The sequence below is a fragment of the Lissotriton helveticus genome, chromosome 3_1 (assembly GCF_964261635.1).
Source record: "Lissotriton helveticus chromosome 3_1, aLisHel1.1, whole genome shotgun sequence".
Classification (NCBI taxonomy): Eukaryota; Metazoa; Chordata; class Amphibia; order Caudata; family Salamandridae; genus Lissotriton; species Lissotriton helveticus.
Genome location: NC_136061.1, coordinates 20,725,532 through 20,744,661, shown reverse-complemented (window position 1 = coordinate 20,744,661; position 19,130 = coordinate 20,725,532). Strand labels below are relative to the sequence as shown.

The 19,130-nt window shown below is 53.5% G+C and overlaps 1 protein-coding gene across 3 annotated transcripts in view; it reads right to left on the bottom strand.

Moving 5' to 3' along the window:
- Window positions 1-19,130, bottom strand: part of LOC144822046 (uncharacterized) — a 97,592-nt gene that overhangs the window by 15,430 nt on the left and 63,032 nt on the right. For all 3 annotated transcript variants that reach the window (XR_013608541.1, XR_013608542.1, XM_078679114.1), the window contains exon 6: window positions 2,350-2,460. Coding sequence is in view for 1 of the 3 variants with exons in the window: in XM_078679114.1 (XP_078535240.1) it covers window positions 2,350-2,460 (111 nt within the window). In the remaining 2 variants the exon portion in view is untranslated. The remainder of the gene's footprint in view (window positions 1-2,349; window positions 2,461-19,130) is intronic.

Genomic DNA, 19,130 nt, shown 5'->3' with positions numbered 1-19,130 from the left:
GCCGGATCCTCTTTTGCCTTTAAAATTTGAATTTAAAATGAGGGGGGGGGGGGGGGGGGAGTAAATGTACCGAAACATATAGACAAAAATGGACTGGATCGATTACTCATACCCACCCCACGACAACCTAATTCCTGCGGTCTTATGGCAGGCATGAGCAACCCCAAAGCAAGTACGCGGATTTAAGCCAGACTTATCCCATCACTACATTCTACGATAAAAAAGTAATGTCTGGTTCAGTTCATAACAGCATGCTTGCATCAGACTTCATGCACTACCTGACCTCAGCAGCTCCCCTCCACCATACCACAACTACTTGCCTTATTTGGCCCAGTGTCATCTTATGTATGACAGCTAATGATGGGGAGAAGCCACTGCGTAAACTCAGCAGCGGTGCAAAGCTGAGTCGTCCTCCTGCTGGAGGCTCACTCTTGACCTGCGGTGGGATTCCAAGCTGACCAGAAGGATGCACAGGTCTCTGACTGACTACACTGACCTCGAACGACCTTCATTACATGCTCCTTCTTTCCATAGCGCCCTAGGGACTGAGTCAGCGAGGGAAGCAAACCTACAGCACATATGACACCCAGCATCATACGCCAATAGGCTTCAGCATCATCAAACACACAAAATGTGATGGGAGGAATGCTTGCAATAAGTATAACCACTGCCAATCGCCAGGGGTAGCATTGCAACCCACTGTTCTTTTGCTCACCACCCGACCTCAGATTAGACCAAGCCATGTGCAAATCAGTCTTGACCCTACTCCACCAGGAACAGTCCAGCTCAAACCGTCATATCAGGTCCTCTCCGAACCAGAACACAAGCACCCAAGACAGGTTTGGCCCGATTGGGCCTTGATTCCAGTGCCACTGTGAGCAAGGACCCACATCTGGGCTTACGCGCGGCCACTTAGGGCAGTACATCGAATACATGATGAAGGCTTGCAATAAATGTGACTGACCACTGGCATCGGCTCTGGGTAATATTCAAGACCATCGTTCTTTTGCCCACTGTGACATCTCAAATTAGACCAAGCCAGATATAAATCAGTTTTTGTTCTGCTCCAACAGGACAGTCCACCCTGAGCCACCAAGCCAAGTCCCCCACGAACCAGCACACAAGCAACCCAAAAGTGGTTTCTGCCTGATTGAGTCTCTTCAGTTGGGCATAGCTTGGTTCCAGGGGCATAGTAAGCAAGGGACCCATCTTTACACACACCCGTGGCCACTTGAAACAATATGTCAAACACACAAAAGATGTAGAGAGGAATGCCTCTAATAAGTGTAACTAATGGCAATCCCTTGCGGTAGAATTACAATCCATCATTCTTTTGCCCACTATGCCGCCTCGAGTTAGACCCACTGATGTGTAAATTGCTGTTCGGATGCTTGTAATCCGGTTTACAGAGGTCCTGGCTGGGTAGTTCAGGCTGGACTGTTCCTATTTGGAGCAACACCACGACTGAGCCGAATTTGGCTGGGTCTAACATGAGGTTGTATGGTAGGCAAATAATTATAGATTTGATAACAGGTGTTTTTTTTATCAGTCTGGTATTCTAAGGATGACTATTTGACCCACTGCCAATCTTGCCAATCATACGATTAGACTTTTATCCGGCTGAATTAGTCCACTTGGTACTGACCAGTTAAAGTTACCAGACATGTCAGGATGCTTTAGTTCAGAACCCACAAGTGTTTCAGAATGCGGCCTGCCACGGTCTTTAGGGTTTACCACCATAATTTTGAGTTGTCCACTTTCAATGCCTTAAGGAAAGGCGTTGAGCTCTAACGTCCTGATGACTATCCTCTTGGACAGAGTTCACCTTCACTGTGAAGGTCCCTGAATGAAGTTTCGGAAATATGGCTGTGGGTCTTTTCAATTTTTTCTGCACTCACTCCTCTTTGTTCCCTCTTACGCAACTAGTAGCAGTGAGCCCTTGCGTCAGAAACCAAGACTGTACATTGCTATCCACATGGTTACATACATACCCCACATAATGATTTCTAGTGCCAAACAATATTCAGGGAGTTTGTGCCATGGGAGATTCAGTGCTACTCGGCATTTGCCTAAGTCTAGACCAAGATGATGACAGCCTTTGCTGTGATACACAGAGGAATGTAAGAAGTGAAGTGCAAAGTATGTGGGAGAAACTGGGTAAATAGCGGCATTTCAAATATTTGCACGTTTCTGAACTCATAATACACCAAGAAAACGGAGCAACTTCCGGGAAAGGGCTGACGCTTGATAAGTGGTAGCCCTTTACGCAGTTGCCCCAGTACGCTGGCGTTTCGACAAGCACCTTGTAGGTGTGTTTGCCAGAAATACAGGTGAGTACTACTCACTGACCTGTGGGACTGGAGTCCCTTTCTCTTCTTTCAGAGCTGACGAGACCTTCAGAACGAGACTTGTTTTCTGATTTAATGTTGAATGAAACGCCTGGTGCAAGATCCAAAGCTCCTGTTATAAAACAATACAAGACAAAAATCAAGAAATCTCCTTAATAACCAAAGTGGTATGTTTAACTACCCCACACAGAAAGCCTTTCAATTAAAATAGGTGAATTTAAGAGAAAGGAAAATGCTACTTACCAGTATGCATCTGTTCTTGGCATGTAGAGCTGCAGATTCACACACTATGCATAGATCGCCATCTGGTGTTGGGCCCGGATGTTTGAAGTTTGTTATTGTCTTGTACAAGTCTTTTGAAGTCACGAGATAGGGGGCTCCTCCTTTGGAAAATAGTGCGCATGGGCATCGGCTCCATCTTCAGATAGTTTTTTCGCCAAGAAGGGAAATGATGGAGTCTTGTGAGAACAGAGAGAGATGTCTATGTATGTTGTATCTAATTAAGATAATATTGGAACAGATAAAGGTAGCCGGGGAGGTGGGTGGGTGTGTGTATATCTGCAGCTCTACATGCCAAGAACAGATGCATTCTTGGTAAGTAGCATTTTCCGTTCGAGGCATACGAGCTGCAGATCACACACTATGCATAGATTGCATAGCAGTACTGTCCCCTTAGCGGCAACCACCAGTATCTGTTGCAGTGGTCTGAAATAGTGTTTTGAGTACAGCCTGGCCCACACTAGCTTGTTTTGCTTGCACATCTACACAATAGTGTTTTGTGAATATGTGCGGTGTAGACCATGTAGCTGCTTTGCAGATATCATTTATGGGGATGTTTCCTAGAAAAGCCATGGAAGCCCCTATTTTGAATGAATGAATGAATTTACACTTATAGAGCGCATGGCTACCAAAGGCCTCCCAGCGCTAGAGACAGAGTACTCAACCGAGACGGAGCCGAAGATTCAGGGGAACAGCAGAGTCTTCAGGAGACTGCGGAAGGAAAGATAATTGGCCTCAAGCCGAATGTGGTCTGGCAGCTGATTCCAGCATTTCGCCGTAATGAAGGAGAACAGATGTCCACCACTCCGAACACGGTCGGCTGCTAGATGTTTCTTTTCAGAGCGCAGTGATCTTTTTGGAAGGTGGGGGAAATGATTGATCCAAGAATCGGTGGGGCCTTAACCGAGAGCTACTTATGTGCAATGCACAAAGCCTTAAACTGGATTCTTTCGGCGACCGGCAGTCAGTGCAGAGAGAGGATATGAGGTTTAGCAGATTCCAGATTATGAGCTTGCATAAGGAGTCGTGCAGCACAATTTTGGACCGTTTGCAATTTTTTAATGGTAGAGCAAGGAGAGCCTAAGTAAAGCACATTAGCATAGTCAAGCCGAGAGAGAATCAGGGCTTGCACGAATAATTTCCTAGCATTGAAGGGCAGAAGGGGTAGAATTTTCCTAATCATTTTCAGGATAACAGGTACCTGCCACCCTACGCGCCTGCTCCTTAAAATTCAGGTTGTGATCCAGTCACACCCTGAGACTTTTTAATTGATCTTTGGGTGGGGGCATAACACCCAGACCATTTGGCCAGAGAACGCTGGTATTAATGTTGGTGGTCTTACCCAAAAACATCAGCTCGGTTTTGGCTGCGTTCAGCTTTAGGAAAGAGCCATCCATCCAACGGAGACCCTTTCCAAGCAATTGGCCACATTACTCGTTGTGTTGTCCAAATAATTAAGAGACGCAATCAACTGAGTGTCATCAGCGTATGAGACCACCAAAGGGCTTAACCACCTCGGCCAGAGGGTGCAGATAAACATTGAAGAGCGTAGGGCTCAGTGTAGAGCCCTGAGGCACCCCACATCACAAAGGCATCCTTTCCTGAGATTAATTTGTCCTCAAAGACTTCAAATGACCTATCTACCAGGAAAGACTCCAGCCATTTAAGTAGAGTTCCTGTGACTCCTATCTCTTGGAGTCTTGCAATCAATCGTTGGTGATTGACCGCGTTGAAGGCCGCCCTAGGGTCAAGCAGTACAATAGCCGCGGACCCACTGACATCCAGAATTTTTCTAGCTTCTTCAACCACCACTAATAAGGCTGTCTCGTGCCTTGTTGAGGTCTAAAACCAGTTTGGGAAAGGTGGAGGTGTTCATTCTCCTCCAAAAAAGCAAAGAGAACGCAGTTGACATACTTTTCACTTATTTTCGCAATGCCTGGCAGGAGCGAGATCAGTCGATAGTTGGCAAAAACTTCAGGGTCTGGGGTGGGTTTCTTTAGAAGAGCTCTGACCATGGCCAGTTTCCATGGGGAGGGAACGAGCCCAGAAGAAGATGAGATGTTGATGAGGTCCAGAATAACTGGAGCGACAGAATCGTAAACCTGTTTTAGAGTGGTGGGGGGTACAACATCACTTGGGGAGACGGATTTCAGACAGTCGAGGTATATTTTTAAAGATTTCATATCCATAGGGGGGATTGTCTCAATGAGAGGATCTAATAATCGAGGTTAGTCATCTGCAGGGAGGGTATTTACAGGAACTGATAGAGGGGGGGAAGGTATTTTGTATTTGTATTTTGTATTTGTGTTTGTTTGTATAGCGCTAGAATCGACCCCCTGAGGGGTATCTCTGCGCTTTTTTGGAACTGTGAGGGGATAACTGTATATTCCGGAAGAAAGAGGAAGACAGATCAGTCATGGCAGAATAGGAATGTCTTAAGCATTTTTCTGAACTGCAGATGTTCGTCGCATTGTCTCAGGTGCAGTGGGAGTTCATTCCACAGACGAGGACCACAGTAGGAAAGAGCTTTCCCACCATGTCTGGCCTTTCTGATTCGTGGTACCACCAGAAGGTGTTTGGCACCTGAGCGAAGGGAACTGCGGGGGGTGTAAGGCACAGTAGAATAGATCTCTTCAATTTTCTTATAAAAGAATTTTACCAAATTATTACAACATCCTAAGGTGTTATCAGATGGCAAAGGGGCCGTAGGAGGCTTAAGGAGGGATTTTGCAATTTAAAAATGTTTGCGTGGGGAGTAAGAGGTTCAGATAATCTTTTTTTCATAGTACCCAGATTGGGCATTTCTAATTTCTGGCTTTAATGGCTCCTCTATATTTAGTTTTCTCAGTAATAGAGAAGTCCTTTCTGCAGCTTCTATCCAGGCGCTTATATAGTTGTTTTAACTCTCTGAGCTTGGGAGAATACCAGGCTAAACAGTGCCCGTCTTTTTTACTGGTCAACCATTTTTGGGGGATTTTTGCGAGAGGAATGAGCTTTAGGGGGAATAGAAAGTGTCCGTTTTGCTTTATGATAACAAATTTGTATACATTTGACGATCCACCTTGCAATTCCAGACTTTTATATGATATTGCCTTTATGTGGTGGTGAGAAGGAAACAAAAAGTTGTTTTGTTATGCGAAAAGGTTTTGTTCTATCAATGTAGTAGAAAAGTGCTCTTTTAATGTCTAGTGAATGAAGAGCTCTTTCTGCAACTGTTTGTGGTTGCGAGAAGAATACTGGCAACTCTATAGACTGGTTGAGATGGAAGAGAGTAATCACTTTTGGAAGGAATTTGGGATTTGTTCTAAGAACCACTTTGTGTGTTAATCGGAGGAGCTTCGCGGGCATCCAAGATGGTCGTGTGAGCAGAGGGCTCCCGAGACCCGCGCCGCCCTTCGCACATATCTGTTGGACAGGCCGCATGGTCGGGCTGTCCCCCCCTCCCCGCAACGGGACCCGGACCCTGGCTCTCCCTGAATCCCCAACCAGGGTCCCCGGCGACCACCCGAAGTACCCTGCAATCCCTCCACCACAAGACACCAGCCCCGGACCCAGCTGGCCCGGGTCACCATCCACACCCCGGCCTCGGCCCAGCCGCCATTTTGGGTACTACAGCACGAGGCCGCGTGGCCTCAACTCGACCCTAACCCTGGGCCCGGCCGGCCCCGACATCGAGGCACCAACCTCCGCCCAGGAGGCAGAGTGACCACTTGGCGAGTCAATGGGAGAAGGAATCGTCAACGGCTCTCCTCCGCCAGGTGTCGATCACCCCAGGCCGCCCTGGGCGCTGGCTCCACCCCCCTGCTGGGTGTCTGGACTCCCTCATCCCGGACCTCCCGGCCCCCCAGGCGCGAGGGTCCGGACATCAAAGGGGTCCAGACCTATAACTGGGGCAGGGCCGGACCAGGAGGGCAGTTGTATCCTGGAGTCGAGAGACCCGAGAAGAACTCATCCGTGACTGGCCTGCTGGCGCTGCCGCGGCCCTCTGCCTCGTGAAACCATCGTCTTGGCCTGCTGGCGCTGCCGCGGCCCTCTGCCTCGTGAAACCATCGTCTTGGCCTGCTGGCGCTGCCGCGGCCCTCTGCCTCGTGAAACCATCGTCTCGGCCTGCTGGCGCTGCCGCGGCCCTCTGCCTCGTGAAACCATCGTCTTGGCCTGCTGGCGCTGCCGCGGCCCTCTGCCTCGTGACACCATCGCCTTGGCCTGCTGGCGCTGCCGCGGCCCGACTCACAGACTCTCCAGCTCGAGGATTGTGAGCTCGCCTCTTGCCACCCCCTGTACCGACCCGGTACCAAGACTGTCCCGCTACCCCCTTTTCCTTACAGAGACTAGAAGAGAGAGGACCCTCCGGTCCGAGATATCCTGTATCGCTACTATCCTTGCCTTACGTACCTTATATAAAGCATTGAACTCGACCTGGTGTGGTGCCTATTTGTGGGGAGGGAGGTGACTTGTCTGTACGATCGCCGGAGACGGTCCTCATCGGGGACCTCTCCCTCAGTATTCGGCCGACCCTCAGGGTCCCCGTCTAACATTGGTGGCCAGCGACGGGATCCGAACCTACGCATAATCGTACAGAAAGTCACTCGCCCCACGACACACAACCACCATGACAACAGAGAGCGGAACAACGGAAACATTCCAGATGGAAAAATTGGAAGACTACAACCACCGGGAACTGAAGCAATATTGCATAGAACTTGGCCTTCCAACCACAGGTCTTAGCACAAAGGAAGACTTCAAACGAGCCCTAGAAGCTTGGGCAGAAACGGGTACGGCCATACCCCGAACACGAACAACCGAGACGAGCCCCGCACCAACTGAAGAAAGAAGAGCGGGTCTCTCCCTGGAAGAGATCCGAGAAAGAGAAAAAAGCAGACTCCACGAATTAGAACTGGCCCGACTTCGCTTGGATGGAGAACTCAAGCTGGCGGAACAAAAAATAACTCTGGAACACTTACGGCTCCGAGAGGAGCGAGAAGAGAAGCAAAAACAGAGAGAGCTAGAGGACAAGAAACTAGCGTACGAACATGAGCGCAACCTCAAGGAACTGGAAATCCAGAAACAGAATAAAGAACTCGGGTTCCCCGAACGACCGACCCTGCCTGCCTCTACCGAGCCCAAGGTTCACATCCCCAAAGATGTCATCCGGGAATACCACAAGAACGATGATATACAGCAGTGGTTTAAAGCCTATGAGGTGGCCATGACCTCCCACCGGATTCCACGGAGCGACTGGGGAGCCGGGTTATGGGGGAGGTTTGTCAACGAAGGGCGGGACGCCCTGCTGCAACTCCCGGACCATCTGATGACATCCTACGACCACATGAAGGCCGCCCTCCTCACTCGATACGGGCTCACACCCGAGATGTACCGCCAGCGGTTCCGCGACTGCAAGCGGATTCCGGGTACAACCTGGGTGGAGTACGTGAACTTCTTTAGTCGAGCCTTCGAAGGGTGGATCAAGGGCAACAAAGTGACCACCTACGAACAACTTTTTGACCTTATCGTATGGGAGCACCTGTCTAACAACTGTTTCGTGGAACTCCGGCAACACCTCTTGGACAGTAAACTAACCGAACCTCGACAACTCGCCGCCGAAGCTGACCGGTGGGAAAGCACCCGAGTTGGCCGGAACGGACCCAGCGAATCATCCAGACCGTACCCCGGGCCCCATCGCCCCCGGGGAGGAGGAGGAGGAGGCCAGGGTCGGGGGAGAGACCCCGGCCCCTTGTCACCCACAAGCAGCCCCTCGACCCCGGTCGGCCGAGGGAGCCCAGCCATCCGGGCCGGTTTCCGGGCCAACGTTATGTGCCACAGATGCCAGCGACCCGGCCACTACGCCAGTGATCCCAACTGCCCAAAGAATCCGAACACTACCCCCCGCCAGGTCGCAGCGGCCGCCCTAGGGGAAGAACTAATCCCGGAAGACCAAGAAGAGTACGAGACCGACCCCTCTGAGTGGGCACCAGCCGCCATGGCGCTGGTCTGCTTGGGGGAGAGAGAGATGGTTCCGCGGGCCCCCCTTCCCGCCAACACGCAGAAGTACAGTCAGTGGGTCAACATTAATGGCCGCCGGGCGGAAGCCCTCCGCGACACCGGGGCCAGTGTAACGGCGGTCCGACGCCACCTCATCACCCCAGACCAAATCCTGCCGAACATTCTTTGCCCTGTCCGATCAGCAGACAATTCCGAAAGTCTATGCCACATGGCCTGCGTCCCCTTCGAGTGGGGAGGAGTAACAGGGATGTTAAGGGTAACTGTCCGCGATGATGCCCCCGTGGATTGCCTCCTAGGAAACGACCTCGAAAGCTCTCCCTGGGCAGCTGTCGAACGAAGGGAACACCTGGGGATGCTCGGCCTCCCCGAATGGGTCTGCGTCACGACCCGGTCCATGACCGCCCGCGCGGTCCCCAGTCTAGAAGAGCCCGAGTGGCCGGAACCTCCTCCCGCGCTCATCCCAGAGGAGGCCGCCCCAGAAGCCAGTCCCTCGACCCAAACAGAAGAAGGATCCGACCAGCTTCGGGACGTCCCTGACCTGGCACAATGGCATCAGGAGGAAGGCCCCACTCAGGAACAATTCCGGGCCGAACAGAAAACATGTCCCTCTCTCGAAGGACTTCGGCAGCAAGCCCTGGCCCAAAGCACAGGGGATACCTCGGGGGCCCACTGGATCTACTGGGACCAAGACCTGCTCTACAGCGAGCAGAAAATTGCAGAACTAGGAGCCAGTCGGGTACTGGTGGTGCCCCTTCGCTTCCGAGACTTTCTCCTGAACTTAGCCCACGATGTCCCCCTTGCCGGACACCTGGGACAGGATAAAACCTACGACCGCCTGGTGACCCATTTTTTCTGGCCCCAAATGCGAAAGGATGTCACCAACCACTGCAGGGCCTGCCCCACCTGCCAGGCCAGCGGAAAAAGTGGCCGAAAAATCAAAGCACCTTTACAACCCTTTCCTGTCGTCACCACCCCGTTCGAACGAGTGGGAATAGACATTGTGGGGCCCCTCGACCCCCGAACAGCCCAAGGACACCGGTTCATCCTGGTCCTAGTAGACCACGCCACCCGCTATCCCGAGGCCATCCCTCTTCGGACTGTGACGGCCCCCGTGGTGGGCCGAGCCCTGATGGGGATCTTCTCCCGGGTGGGGTTCCCCCGGGAGGTCGTCAGCGACAGGGGCACGAACTTTATCTCCAGATATATGAAGTCTCTCTGGCAACAATGCGGGGTCACCTACAAATTCACGACCCCCTATCACCCGCAAGGAAACGGACTGGTCGAGAGGTTCAACCGCACCCTCAAGGGAATGATTATGGGCCTAGAGGAACCCCTTCGACGCCAGTGGGACGTGCTACTTCCATGCCTCCTGTTTGCCTATCGGGAGGTCCCGCAGAAATCCCTCGGCTTCAGCCCGTTTGAACTCCTGTACGGGCACCCCGTCCGGGGCCCCCTCAGCCTAGTCAAGGAAGGTTGGGAGCAGCCTCCCCAGAAAACTCCCCCAGACATCTACAGGTATCTCCTGGCTCTCCGCAACCAGACCCGGCGGTTCCGAGAAACCGCCAAAGCCAATCTCGAGGCCAGTCAGGAGGACATGAAGAGATGGTACGATCAGCACGCATCCCCCATTGAGTTCGAACCGGGACAACGGGTTCTGGGTGATGTCCCCGGTTGAACCCTGTGCACTCCAAGACAAATGGTCCGGACCCTTCAAGGTGATCGAACGCAAGGGGCCCGTCACCTATTTAATCGACATGGAGACTGCCCGGAACCCTCTACAAGTCCTCCATGCCAACAGGTTCAAACCCCATTTTGTGCGATCCGAACTCAGCCTCCTGATGGCTACCGATAACGGGACGGAAGAAGACTCCGAACCCCTTCCGGACTTACTGAGGACCCTCGAGCGGGATGGCTCAGTGGAAGGGGTCCAGCTCTCCGAGGCCCTGTCCCCGGAGCAACGCCAGGACTGCCAAGCCCTCCTGAGACGGTTCGCCTCCCTGTTCTCCCTCACACCCGGAGTCACCCCCTGGTGCCTTCACGACGTGGACACCGGGGACAGCCCTCCTATTCGACACCGGGCGTACCGCGTACCAGACCGGGTGCGCGCCTGCATCCAGACCGAGGTGTCCAAAATGCTGGCCCTAGGAGTGATCGAACCCTCAGACAGCCCCTGGGCAAGCCCGGTCGTCCTGGTTCCCAAGGCGGCCGCCCCGGGCGTTGCCCCCGAGCTCCGGTTCTGCGTGGACTATCGGGGGCTGAATGCAGTTACCAGGACCGACGCTCACCCCATCCCCCGGGCAGATGAGCTAATTGACCGGATGGGGGCCGCCCGCTACCTGAGCATCTTCGACCTAACAGCGGGCTACTGGCAGATCGCCCTCACCCCTAGGGCCCAAGAACGTTCCGCCTTCTCTACCCCGGACGGGCACTACCACTTTAAAGTAATGCCCTTCGGCATGAAAAACGCTCCGGCAACGTTCCAACGGCTGGTGAACCAGGTACTGGCGGGCCTGGAAGACTTCAGCGCCGCCTACCTGGACGACATTGCTGTGTACAGCCATCAGTGGACCGACCACCTCCGCCACCTGCGGGAGGTTCTACACGCCCTCCAGCAAGCCGGGCTCACCATCAAGGCCAGCAAGTGCCAGGTTGGCCAAGGGTCCGTGACCTACCTAGGACACCAAGTGGGAAGCGGGCTGGTGGCCCCTCTCCAGCTCAAGATTGCTGCCATCCAGGCCTGGCAACCCCCCACGACCCAAACGGAGGTCCGGGCCTTCCTGGGGCTCACCGGATACTACCGGCGGTTCGTGAAGGACTATGGCAGCATCGTGGGGCCCCTCACAGAGCTCACCTCCAAGAAGAGCCCCAAAACAGTCAACTGGACCCCGGACTGCCAATCGGCCTTCGAGAAATTAAAGACCGCCATGTGCACGGCCCCCGTGCTCCAGGCTCCCGACTACAGCCGGGAATTCATTGTGCAGACGGACGCCTCCGATCATGGTGTGGGGGCCGTCCTCTCCCAACTCAACCCCGAAGGGGTCGACCAACCAGTGGCCTTCATCAGCAGACGCCTACTGCCCCGAGAACAGCGCTGGAGCACCATTGAGAGGGAGGCCTTCGCCGTAGTCTGGGCACTCAAGAAGCTCCGGCCCTACCTCTTCGGCACCCACTTCCGGGTGCAAACGGACCACCGACCCCTGCAATGGCTGATGCAAATGCGGGGGGAGAACCCGAAGCTGTTGCGCTGGTCCATCTCCCTGCAGGGGATGGACTTCACGGTGGAACATCGTCCAGGCCAGGACCACGCCAACGCCGACGGCCTGTCACGCTTTTTCCGCCTCAGCGAGGAGAGTCCCCAGGAAGATGGCTGACTCTCCCCGCCTTCAGCTGGGGGGGACGCATGTTGGACAGGCCGCATGGTCGGGCTGTCCCCCCCCTCCCCGCAACGGGACCCGGACCCTGGCTCTCCCTGAATCCCCAACCAGGGTCCCCGGCGACCACCCGAAGTACCCTGCAATCCCTCCACCACAAGACACCAGCCCCGGACCCAGCTGGCCCGGGTCACCATCCACACCCCGGCCTCGGCCCAGCCGCCATTTTGGGTACTACAGCACGAGGCCGCGTGGCCTCAACTCGACCCTAACCCTGGGCCCGGCCGGCCCCGACATCGAGGCACCAACCTCCGCCCAGGAGGCAGAGTGACCACTTGGCGAGTCAATGGGAGAAGGAATCGTCAAACGGCTCTCCTCCGCCAGGTGTCGATCACCCCAGGCCGCCCTGGGCGCTGGCTCCACCCCCCTGCTGGGTGTCTGGACTCCCTCATCCCGGACCTCCCGGCCCCCCAGGCGCGAGGGTCCGGACATCAAAGGGGTCCAGACCTATAACTGGGGCAGGGCCGGACCAGGAGGGCAGTTGTATCCTGGAGTCGAGAGACCCGAGAAGAACTCATCCGTGACTGGCCTGCTGGCGCTGCCGCGGCCCTCTGCCTCGTGAAACCATCGTCTTGGCCTGCTGGCGCTGCCGCGGCCCTCTGCCTCGTGAAACCATCGTCTTGGCCTGCTGGCGCTGCCGCGGCCCTCTGCCTCGTGAAACCATCGTCTTGGCCTGCTGGCGCTGCCGCGGCCCTCTGCCTCGTGAAACCATCGTCTTGGCCTGCTGGCGCTGCCGCGGCCCTCTGCCTCGTGAAACCATCGTCTTGGCCTGCTGGCGCTGCCGCGGCCCTCTGCCTCGTGACACCATCGCCTTGGCCTGCTGGCGCTGCCGCGGCCCGACTCACAGACTCTCCAGCTCGAGGATTGTGAGCTCGCCTCTTGCCACCCCCTGTACCGACCCGGTACCAAGACTGTCCCGCTACCCCCTTTTCCTTACAGAGACTAGAAGAGAGAGGACCCTCCGGTCCGAGATATCCTGTATCGCTACTATCCTTGCCTTACGTACCTTATATAAAGCATTGAACTCGACCTGGTGTGGTGCCTATTTGTGGGGAGGGAGGTGACTTGTCTGTACGATCGCCGGAGACGGTCCTCATCGGGGACCTCTCCCTCAGTATTCGGCCGACCCTCAGGGTCCCCGTCTAACAATATCCTTATAACATCCTGATTTTGAAGATGGGCTTTTGAAGACGAACTCTTGCTGATCCCGACATTCTTTGACGAATTGAAATCGGACGTTGGGGTCCACTTTTACGCCGTCTCAAACTTTGCAGCCCGCCCCGTGGCCAGACCGGGGGCTCGGCCACTTTGCCAGCCGGGGAGTAGTTGAATAACATCGGCCGGAGGGGTCTCCCCTCCAGCGGTCTCCTGTCTGACTTTCAGTTTCATTTTCCTACTCCCGGCAATGATCGGCTGAAACGCTGCTTGGATCTACCCATGGCCCTGCCTGATGCCCTCGCACCGTGGTGTGTCCTCCTGGCGTTTTGCCATTTAGTCTGCGCTATTGGAATTTACTTTGATTTTTGCCGATTTCACTGTTTTTGACCACATCCGGGCGGCCATTTTCACCAGGTCGCGCGGACCCCTGAGGGGTCCTATCTCCAATATGGCCGCCAGACCTGAGACGGAGAGACGCAAGATCAAGACGCCTCACCGAGGGGGACAGACCCAGACGAATATCATGGATCATTACTCCCTATTGAAGGGTTCCCCCAGTAGTGTTGGCCGTACGCCTGGTGACCCTAAGGCTGCCTCCGGTACGACACCAGGAGTGTCGCTAAAAGACGTGATGAGTGCTATCACCAACAGTATGAGGCTCTTGCCTCCAAGATCGACACGGTGGCCGTGGATGTTACGCTGATTAGAGCGGACCTGGCAAAGGCTAATGAGAGGGTCAAGGTGTTAGATCTGAAGACCTCCAGCCTGACCACTGATGTCACGGACATTCAGACCGAGATTGGGAATCTGCGTTCTTCCCGGGATGTGCTGGCCCGTCGTCTGGAGGACTATGAAAACAGGGCCCGTCGCAACAACGTGCGCATTATTGGGGTCCCTGAAAATCCCGAGGCTTCTGCAACCGACCTCCTGGTGGAAGATCTGATCACCAATTATCTTGCTCCCGCCGGACTCACTAAGTTCTTTGCGGTCGAGCGCGCACATCGAATTCCTGGCGGAAAGGCCTAGCCGGGTGCCCCCCCGAGACCTATCGTTGCTAAACTGTTCCACTTCAGGGATAGAGATGCCATCCTGAAAGCCTCGCGGGACAAGGGCCCTGTGAAGTTCGAGAATGCCACCGTGAACTTTTATCCAGACTTTACCCCATTCGTTCAGAGGCAGAGAATGGGATTCCAGGGAGTCAAGAGACGACTACGGGACTCGGGCCTCAAGTACGCCATGCTGTTCCCGACCAGACTTCGTATTGAGTATGGGGAACGAACGTTTTTCTTCGATCGCCCGGACAGTGTCAGTGACTGGCTTGATTCTTTGCCAAAAAAGGATGATCGAACTGAGCACCCCGGCGGAGCTGACGGTGGCTTGCCGGAGCAGGAGTGACTGGTGGATCCCGACGTCTGAACTTTTCAACTTCTCCAGCTGAGTTTGGACAATGATTCTTTAGTTCTTCCTTCACATTGGCCTGAGGGTGGCGGGGGTGAAGGGGTCTCTTTCTCCTCTGGGGTTCTTTGTGTAGATTAGTTTCTTCATGGGGCGACAGGCACACTGCAAGTTGGGGTGGATTTTGAGTCTAACGCAGGGGTGCAGGGTGGGGGGTGTTGTAACGGGTTTCAGTTGTGGGGTGTGGGGGTGTGTGTGTGTGGTTGTTTTAGTTCACAAGGCATTCAACTGTTTTTTTAATTGTCCCGGTCTTCGGGTTCTGTGTTGGGGGCGCTCTGCTTCTTCTTGGGGAAGGGGGGTGGTGAGTTGAAACTACTGTCATGGAATGTTAATGGTTTGGGAGACAGGATAAAGCGAGGGGTGGTGTTGCAGTTCCTTAGGCGCCATACTCCCGATGTCGTTCTCCTTCAGGAGACGCATCTTATAGGGAATACGTGTCGAGCCATGAACAGACGTGGATACCGCCTAGTTGCTCACTCTGGTTTCACCTCTGGTTCCAGGGGGTTGGCATTCTTATCCGGTCTTCTCTCCCCCTCGAAATTGATGAAGTTATACTTGATGATAGAGGGCGCTATGCTGCGATCACGGGTAGATGGGAAGGGAAGACACTCTCCATACTTTCGGTATATATCCCCCCGGGTCTTCAGGCCTCCACGTATGCCGACTTGGGTGGGGTCCTACTGGGGTTGCCTGAGGGCCTTCTCATCCTCGGAGGGGATTTTAACTCCGTTGTCTCTGGTACATCTGACCGTTTTCCCCCCAGGGATTTGGCCAGCTCCCAGATGTGGCTGAGTGACTTCCTTGATACCTTTGGGCTCGTCGATAGCTGCCGGTTGTTGCACCCTACACAGCTTCAGTACACCTTCCATTCTGGGGCACATGGTAGTCTTTCTAGGTTGGACTATTTTCTAATGCCATCGGCTCAATCCTTCTCCATCAATGAGGTTCGCCATTTTCCCAGGGGTATTTCTGATCACTCCCCCTTGTGGCTCCGGCTTGCGATGGGTGTGGGCAGCGCGGGCAGAGTGGCTCATATTAACCCCTGGTATTTTCGTGACCCAAAAACCCGTTCTGAACTCGTTAAAGCCGTGGATCACTACTTTAATGACAATGTGGGATCTGTTTCTTCTTCTGTGTCTTTGTGGGAAGCTTTTAAGGCTGTCATTCGTGGGCATTCTCTTTCACTGATTGCCGCTGCCAAAAAGACTAAAAATGAGGAGCTTGTGCGCATGGAAACTGAGATAACTGCACTAGAGAGTGACCTTGATACAGGAGTAACACGTTTAAAAATGCATTCCCTGAAGCAGGCCGATTATAGGTCCGTCGTCACAGACGCGGCCAAGGTGATGAACAGGGAGCAACAGGGCAGGATGTATGATGTGGGTGACAAGGCTGGTAAATTGATTGCTTGGCTTGACAAGAAGGAAAGAGCGAATCGTGTTGTCCCCGTGATTGAGAGGCTGAATGGTGAGTGTGTTACTGACCCTGTTGGGATTGTTGAGTGTTTTGTTGATCACTTTCAAACGGTGTATGCCTCTGTCTGCGACAGGGACGAGGAAGACTTCCGGTTGTTGCTTCGTGATATTTCGTTGCCCTGCCTTTCCGACGATGACAGAGACCTCATGGATGCACCCCTCACGGTGGATGAAGTAGCGGAGGCTATACGTTCCCTCCGCTCAGGCAAAGCAATGGGCCCCAATGGACTACCCATTGAACTTTACAAACTGCGACCCGACAAAATGGCGCCCCACTTGAAGGCTATGTTCCTTGAGGCTCTGGACTCGGGTTCCCTTCCCGCTGATCAGAGACTTGCCACGATTGTGGTAATTCACAAGGAGGGAAAGCCTCGGGATCGCTGTGCCTCATATAGGCCTATATCTTTGCTTAACGCCGAACCCAAAATTTTAGCTAAATTGTTAGATAATCGTTTGATTAAGGTAATCGGGGACCTGATCCATCCGGATCAGTCCGGTTTCATTCCTCATCGGAACATCGCCCTTAATCTTCGGAGACTCCATGGAGTTCTCGCGAGGGCTGGGACTCTCACTGAGTCGGCCATTTTGGCTTCCCTTGATGCTACCATGGCTTTCGACACTATCGAATGGCCTTATCCTTGAGCGGCCCTCTCAAAATTTGGATTCCGCCCCGTGTTCATCGCTTGGGTGAAGCTTCTCTTTGAGAGGCCCCTTGCCCAGGTGGTGGTTAACGGGAAGGCGTCCGGTGTTTTCACACTCGGACGTGGCACTCGGGAGGGTTGCCCGCTGTCTCCTCTGCTCTTCGCCCTCGCATTGGAACCATTGGCAGAGTGGCTCCGTTGGGAGCCTTCCATAAAAGGCATTCGATGGTCTCCCGATTTCGAGGATCGTGTCTCGCTATACGCGGATGACATTCTCCTATATCTAACTTCCCCTCAGAAATCCTTAAACGCGCTCTTCGATGTTCTTACCTCCTTCGGGAAGAACTCGGGACTCGTTATTAATTGGACTAAGTCCTGTGTCTATGTTTTGGCCGGTGGTCTCCCCCCATTGCCTCGTAGATTCTCGATTCAAGTCACTGAGTCCGGTTTTAAGTACCTGGGGATATATGTTTCCTTAGACCCCACCGTTCGGTATGAGCGCAACTTGCTGCCCCCTCTTCGACGGCTGAAGTTGGATGTTACACGTTGGCGTCATTTGCCACTGTCACCGCTAGGTCGTGCGGCTCTCTTTAAGATGATGTCGCTGCCTAGATTTTTGTATGCGCTCCAGAACTCGTTTGACCCCGTTCCCTCTCGTTACTTTCGGGAGGTGGAGAGTCTACAACGGCAACTGATCTGGGATGGCCGTGCACGCTTTGCTCTGTCTAAACTCACGCTACCGTGGTATGATGGTGGCATCGCCCTTCCTGACATCAGGCGCTATTATATGGCCTCCCAATTGAGTGCGGTCAACCACGCAACGTATGTTCCCGGTCCCGCCCCTGCCTTCGCAATGGATAAACACCTTCTGCCAGGGGGGAACTTCAATAGGGCGCTGTATTCCAGGAGGCTCTGTACATCACTGACTGGCCCAACTAAAGTCACGGTACGTGTGTGGCATGATGCGAATGCGGCCTTGGGATGGAAGGATCGATTCACTCGAGCGACCCCCTTGTATGACTCTGAATGTCTGGGTAATTTATGGCGAACGAAAGGATTTGACAAATGGGATATGATCGGAATCACTAAGGTGGGGGATCTTTGGTCCAAAGGTGATGTTAAGACTTTTGCTTCGCTTAAGGCGGAGTATGAACTCGGGGACAGGGAATTCTTCAGGTACGCTCAGGTCCGACATGCCCTACTGTCGATCTTTGCTGTGGGTACGGCTATCCCTGAATCCTCACCCCTTGAGGATCGTATTCTTGATGGACATGTGCCCGACAGCACTATTTCCTTAATTTACAAGAAGCTGATCTATAACAGGGCTGACCTGCTCGTGCGCCTGAGGGCCTCGTGGGTTGCCGACGGTCTGGAATTAGATGATGAGGACTGGCAGTCCGCCCTGTCCTCGCCAAAAGAAGTTGCCATACCTGCACGCCTTAGATTTGTTCAATTTAAGATCCTCCACCGTGTGTATGTCACTGGCCCGAGTCTGGTACGCATGGGATATTCTTCTGATGATTTGTGTAAGCGTGGCTGTGGTATGACTGGTACGTTTCTTCATATTCTGTGGGAATGCCCGGAGATGGTTGAGTTTTGGTCCCGTGTGCATGTTGTAATGGAGAGAGTCACTGGGGTGGCGCTGCTGCCAGAGGCTAGGCGCTGCCTCCTGAATGTCTGGGAGCCCAACGACTACAATGCGGCACAGATCACCTGGGCGACCCTTGGTAACATTATCGCCAAAAGAGATACTGCACAGCTCTGGGGTTCCCATAGGTCTCCGACTGCAGCATTGTGGGCGGAGAATATGGACTGGTGCATGTTTCGTGAGAAGACTGTTTATCTGTCGCTTGGACGGCCCAAAAAGTGGGGTAGAATCTGGTCGCAATGGAACTCATATTGTGGCAATATATGTACCCCTCCTCAAGATTTGTTTCCTGATGCCACCTTGTCCCCCTGATTGACATTCCTAATATTAATTACATTGTATTGCTGCTGGTTTCCTCGCTGCCCCCTCCCCTTGAAACACTGTGCTGTATTATGTGTGCTACATTGCTGAAGCGCCGAGTACGTGGACCCATGACTGTATTTCCAATCCATTTTTGCCTTGTGTACCATGTTATTGTTGTTGTTAATTTCCAATAAAAATTTTTTTTTTTTTTAAAAGAACCACTTTGTTCTGATGGAGTTTTAAAAATGGTTCTTGAATAGTTAAGTGCCTGTAGCTCACGGACTCTCCCGAAAGATGTGAAAGCGACAAGGAAAGCGACTTTGCATGTAAGAAATTGTAGCTTACATTTATGCAGAGGTTCAAATGGAGGACCCATTAACCTAGTGAGGACG